Genomic DNA, 6,060 nt, shown 5'->3' on the forward strand with positions numbered 1-6,060 from the left:
ATGCGTAGTAGTTAGTCTAATACCACCCGCTAGATTGCTAGTACCCGTAGTTTATCACTGCCTGTTAGTAAAATTCAGTAAAACTATATTCTTCTGACTGGATCCTCTCCTCTATTACATCAAGAGCAGGAGAAGGTAAGGATTTGATACAAACTACGAAGCCATTAGTAGCAAGCGAAATGTGATTTTTGAAGTACTGGGGATTGATGTGTTGATTTGATTTTTACGATTAAACTGCGATAACAAAACAGGCCAATCCTTTGATCAAATGGACCTTTGGCCACAAAATTGTAAGGACAATTTTTTCTTCGATTGCAGAAAAATGATATTATTATTTCTATCAAAATTTCAAGAATTTCTTTCGTTGCAGTCTGGAAATTTGGGAAAAAATGTGAAAGTTCAGTAATAGCTACTAAATAGTAAATGTGTTTAAAAAATGTCCAGCCGGAAAACCGATTACACCATAGATCAAAGATGTCTAGAAATGGTGATGTAATTTTTATTCTCTTTCTTCCAACTTAGGGTCGACAAGATGTCTTTAAAGCTGACTTTTTGTCTGCTTTTAGCCTTTTTAGTATGTACACAAGCATTGCCCATTAAAGGTATAGTACGATATGGCTGTAGCCACACCATGCTTGAATAGTCCACGCATCAGATATTTCACTTGAGCAATATTTGTTCTGGAAACAGTGTATAGAGTGCAAACAATATATCCGTGAAACACTAACTACTAAGTTGTTCGAAATAGTGCTAGTTAAACAAAAGAAAGCAATAGAATTAGCATAAAATAGTGTAAGTTAGTAATACTAATATTTCACGGATATAATGTTTGCACTCTAACATCTCTGGTATACCATGCACTTAGTAACAAAATTGAGTATTAAATTAATGTTCTAATACGACGTGCTCTAAAACTTTGCGAACATTTTGAAAAAAATCTACCTTTATTTCTGGTTTTGACAAATTTCAATTAAAAAACGATTGTCGGGAAATCAAACGAATTTTTAAAATTTTGTTTTAATTTGTCGATTAAACATGTCATCAAACACAGGTTTCAAATCAGGACCGGTGATGGAATAATAATGTTGAATTCTACTAAAGTCCCGCTGTATTTTATCATATTTTGATGTTCAGTTATAGTAGAAAAACAAATACAGTTCTCAGTAAAGACTATAATATAGTCCCTTCCTTTTATAATCTCTTGTAGTAATCAGTTAATCGAGAATTTGAGTTCTTTCACTTTTTGAGTTCTTTCTTTTTTACTTGTAAAATTAAATAGCATTCATAGCATTTTCAACTTGTATCGCTAAAATAGGCTATAGTATATATATATATATATGGAGGCATAAAAACATTATGAAATAAGTTTGAAATTAAAAGTCATATTTATTTATATGACTAAAATAAGTTATATCTTATTGTTCGCTGAATGATACGTATTTTAACACGTGGAGGAAGATTAGTACAGAATAACTATTCCTAATATATTTTGACGTGGAGGAAGACTAGTACAAAATAACTATCCCTGATATAACAGAATAAACTATTCCTTATATATACATATATATATATATATACATATATATATATATATATTTTTTTTTTTTTGCTTTCAGAGAAAGAGTCAGGAGAAAGCGGATTTTACGGTGAACAAAATTCATATTTAAAGCATGCATGTGTTTGAAAATATTAGATCTGAGCTATTAAGTAAACAAAATGGAGAGAAAAGCTTACCTGGTTATGGAGGCAACTGAATACTCTTTTCTTGCTTTCACCATTCTAATAAGGCTTTGGCGAATAGCTGTTTTTTAGCATATTTTAAAAACCCTTTTCTAATTCTATGTAAGAGCTACTTTGTTTTTTACTCGACTGCTTCGGATCGTGAGGACTTGTAGCTGTCGCGATGACATATCGATTTATCGCCGAAAACTACGGACGCGTCGTCGGAAAGCGCGCGAAAAAAATTCCTTCGGTGCTGATTTGTGGGAGAAAAACCTTTTTTGTGAAGATTAAAACAATATTCCAAATCTCTCCTACTAGTGGCCGTTTTTTATAGATTACAAAGTGCGGTAAAAATTCATCAATATAATATAGTATTGTTAAATTTCGTAATTACAGACTCCGATGACGAGAATACAAAAGAAGTGGAAACAGGCGAAGTAGATAATTATGATGACGAAGGAAAAGATGATGAAGTTGATGATGAGAAGGAATCATCCTTTCAGACAGATGATGATGCTGAAAATCCCGATAAACAAGGGGTTACTGATAGTAACGATGAATCAGATGATGAAAGTAAGTTTCTGGTTTTATTGCAATGGTAGACATCACGTCTGTCGTGCGTTTGTTGTAATACTGAGGGAGCCTTCTGCGCAGACGTTGCGTGATAGACCCTAAGAATGTCGGCAAAGGAGGCTAGGTGTTATTTTTTTGATGGATGCACTTTTTACAAGAATTTACTAAGTTTAAGAAATCTTATTTTGTCTTAGTTTGAGTTTCGTATGTTTGAAAAAAATTCTAGTCTTCCCCTTTAAAATTCAAAATGTACTCCGCCTTCCCTGATAAAAACCTTATATTTATAGATTTTTATTAACCAGTAAAGTTAGAACAGGTAACTTGTAATACAATGTAGCTTGGTTAAAGCTCGAAAAGTTGTTTGTTAGAAATGGCGGATAATCACTTTACGGTTAAACGAATCAGGCCTCACAATATATTAACCGGCCCTTGTGTGATCTGTAGGTGGTTCGAAGAAGAGCTCAGTAAGCGGTGAACAAGAGGATGAAGCAGGTTAGTCTCAAAAATACATTAGCACTATACAAAACAAACTTTCAGATCTATTAGTCTTCGGTAGATTGCACCTCATAGTAAATCAGCCTGTACGCAAGTATTCAATGATTTATGTTTTAAAAAGAATCAGTCTCGTTTCTATAGGCCTCCTCGGCTCGGGCGTATTAATGTTTTCCCATTTCAGACCACGTGTCATTCCCTTGAGAATAATATTCTTTGTTTGAGTTGTGTCAATATTCATGTGTCTTCTCATTGTAGAAAATATTCTTGCCTTTCATCGATATTAACTATGCTTTCATCAATCTATATTTATTGGGTCCTTCATGAAACTCGCATTCAATACATACATCTATTTCCTAATCAGATTAAACGAAGATTCATTATCTCTCATGTCGTTATTATGCCACAAGATAGAAATTCTCGAAATTATGCTGTGTTGATGAGTCGATGTGTCGTGTATCGATGTGCGGTTCACTATAAATACAATCAAAGATATTCTTAGAATCAATCTGTGTGATCTAATACAAACTATAATAGACTTACCGAATGTGTCCCTATCGAATCCAAAAGAAAAACTCAATAACAATCTCCCATATTCCTCTTAATAACTAAATTTCATAACTAAAGTTCACGTGCTGTGTTAACTATCTTAGTTCTATCGCAATAGTACCCAGTGTCTCTCGGACAACTCTTCTGGGCCTGGTGACCTGTCGCGTACACTCATGTGAAACCGAGCTTAAGCATTAAACAAATAAATGATACTCTAGGGAATGACACGTGGTTTGAAATGGGAAAACATTGTGCCCGAGCCGAGCAGGTCTGCAGTCATTAATGCAATGTTTCTGGCATTCAGACAAAAGATATTATAGCAGCTTCTTTTGTTTGAATTCAAATATTTTTTTCAATAAATAAGTCGCATAAGGTTTTAAGAATGAATGCAAATGAAAAGTCCTTCCAGATCATGAAAGATGAATAAATGGTACTAAAACTACTGTCGGTATCAGTTATTTGTTTGTTTGGGTGGAGTGGATGGGAATTGACTGTCGAATTTTTGTTTCTTTTCTAGCCTCTGGATCTGGATCTGGAAGCGGCAGTGGGGAAAAACCACCAAAAGCTGAACAAGGTAAAAAGCAGAATTGGTATTTATTTATGGTCATGTTGGTGAAATAATTTGATAATGTTTTTCTTTGCGTTTGTGTGTTGCAGCTGGCCCATGTCCACCTCCATGTTCTGGACCTTTTACTGAACGCTGGGTCCCAAGACCACGTTATGTGCCTGGACCACCCGTACCTCCACCTCCATTCCAGCCACCTCCACCTCCAATGCAGGCTCCTCCTATGGCTCCTCCTATGTGTGCACCCTCATGCCCTATGAGTTGTGCCCCATCATGTGAGCCATCGTGCTGTGGTGCTGCCCCTGTTGTCTTTCAACCACCACCACCTCCTCCACCTATGCCAATGCCTATGCCAATGTCAACACAATGTCAGCCTTCTTGTGCTCCAACCTGCTGCCCACCTCCTCCACCTCCACCACCCCCTCCACCACCACCACCTCCACCTCCACCACCTCCACCACCTCCACCACCACCAGCCATTTGCCCACAGACTTGCCAACCCACTACATGCCAACCCAATTGTCCTCCAATCTGCTGCAAATAGATAACTAGATCAATTGATAGGAGATAATGATATTAAATAGTGTGTATTCATGAAGCAGCAGTCGATTTGTAGCTCACCAGTTAAAACATTAAAAGAGTAGAGTATGCTTCATGACTGTATATCAATGCATATTGTATATTACTTAGTATTATTATTACAATCTTATTTCAGAATAAAGTGTTTTGTCTTTGATAAGGTATTTTTGTTGTTGAGTCTTCAAAGTCACTGAACTGACTAGCTCATTATCCCGTATTCACAAAAAAAAAAAAAAAAAAAAAAAAAAAAAAATTATAAATAAAGTAGAGCCATGGTAACGAAGCTCCAAAGAAATGCACCAGTACATTGTCCGAAGAACGTGCATGCAGTTAGTGGCGAAAACAGTGAACCTCTGCAACAGTTAAATATGTGAGCTCCCTCGATGAGCTTCTGCTCTTGGGGCAAACTAAATAAGAATATATTAGTCAATTAAAATAATAAAAATAAAACAACTGCTATCAATGTAAGCCGACGGTCCGCACTTTACCCCCTCTCTCCATCAGTGCTCTGTTGTAAGAGTATTTAAAGCTGACGCTACACGGATTAGAGAGAAGTCGAAACAGACGAGGAGATCCTAAGGATCGAACCGTGGACCTCAAGCTCTGAAGGTCGCGCACTAACCAACTGAGCTACGTCTGCTCCTCAAAGCAAAACAAAATAGATGACGGAAAATATCAGAGTTTTGTGTGTTTGTCTTTCTTTTGTGGGTAAATGTGATCGATTTGCAGCGTCATAATTTATCTTGTTGCATTCTCTTGTGGTAAGCTGTTAATATCAGTCGATGTCATTGCTGCAACAGAGCTTTACTGGCCCCTAAACGCCCCGTACCTTGCGATCCAAGATGGCCGCCGAAGTAGTCCATTGGTCAGGTTTTTTCTGGTTGCTCATGAAATTGATGATGGATCAAGGATGTGGTTTACAGTACATTCCATATCACTGACAAAATCACTTAGAGCGAAAATACAGACGGCACGATAAAAACTATCAATCACAAACTTGAAACAATCATATTGAATCCAAACAATGAACAGTCCATCTTGTGGTGTCTGTAAATTTTACAATCGGATCATCGATCAACCAATCAAGTAATAGAAATCATTTTGGATCAACACAAGTCTTTGATACTTGTCAGTAAAACAGTCAAGAGTATGAAGCTCGTGAAAAAGGGCTGTAACAACTCTAAAGATGCATGCAAGAGATGCAAGTCTCGAAGTGCTTGAGATTCAATCATTGTAAAAGGTTATATATATATATATATATATATATATATATATATATATATATATATATATATATATAATTTAATTGAGTTTTTAGTGCATACGTACTTTCTTATTTTTGTAATACAAACAAATAAATTGACTTATTACTGACACGAAATTAAACACTTGAACAAGTAAGCACATACCCTACCAAATATTTACAAACCATATGATTGATAATTATATATTAACAGAACTGATAATATCAATATCAAAAATTACTAAATCACTAATTTCTAAATTGGAGGCAACCCTCCAAACGAAGGGTTAAGATACTCTCCTTGCTGAATTAAAATTTTTAGTTTTATATTTTTGCT

General features: G+C 35.6%; 1 protein-coding gene and 1 long non-coding RNA gene across 3 annotated transcripts; one reads left to right on the forward strand and one right to left on the reverse strand.

Annotated features, from left to right (window-relative positions):
- The first annotated feature begins 9 nt into the window (after nucleotides 1-9).
- Nucleotides 10-4,640, forward strand: LOC116293477 (uncharacterized). 2 transcript variants are annotated; one of them, XM_031700908.2, is made up of 7 exons: nucleotides 11-135; nucleotides 523-602; nucleotides 1,617-1,646; nucleotides 2,119-2,295; nucleotides 2,740-2,787; nucleotides 3,854-3,910; nucleotides 3,994-4,640. In XM_031700908.2, exons 2-7 carry the CDS (start codon nucleotides 533-535, stop codon nucleotides 4,443-4,445), a joined length of 834 nt encoding a protein of 277 aa, XP_031556768.1. In that variant the 5' UTR covers nucleotides 11-135; nucleotides 523-532; the 3' UTR covers nucleotides 4,446-4,640. The 2 variants fall into 2 exon arrangements, with proteins under 2 accessions (XP_031556769.1, XP_031556768.1); XM_031700909.2 differs by lacking the exon at nucleotides 1,617-1,646 and having other exon boundaries at nucleotides 10-135.
- Nucleotides 3,081-3,501, reverse strand: LOC116293481 (uncharacterized). The gene is made up of 2 exons (XR_004196811.2): nucleotides 3,331-3,501; nucleotides 3,081-3,261 (listed from the first exon to the last, which is right to left on the reverse strand). It is a non-coding gene; the product is annotated as an uncharacterized LOC116293481 (long non-coding RNA).
- Nucleotides 4,641-6,060: the final 1,420 nt, after the last annotated feature.

Source organism: Actinia tenebrosa, unplaced genomic scaffold (assembly GCF_029948245.1).
Source record: "Actinia tenebrosa isolate PJP-AT-01 unplaced genomic scaffold, QUT_ActTen_1.0 PGA_scaffold4__44_contigs__length_22323623, whole genome shotgun sequence".
In the NCBI taxonomy this organism is placed as follows: Eukaryota; Metazoa; Cnidaria; class Anthozoa; order Actiniaria; family Actiniidae; genus Actinia; species Actinia tenebrosa.

Excerpts from the sequence above, each read along its gene's own strand:
- LOC116293477 (XM_031700908.2), top strand. The coding sequence starts at position 533 with ATGTCTTTAAAGCTGACTTTTTGTCTGCTTTTAGCCTTTTTAGTATGT. Across the intron at positions 1,647-2,118 it reads AGGAGAAAGCGGATTTTACG|ACTCCGATGACGAGAATACA; the intron begins GTGAACAAAATT and ends TCGTAATTACAG. Across the intron at positions 2,296-2,739 it reads CGATGAATCAGATGATGAAA|GTGGTTCGAAGAAGAGCTCA; the intron begins GTAAGTTTCTGG and ends TGTGATCTGTAG.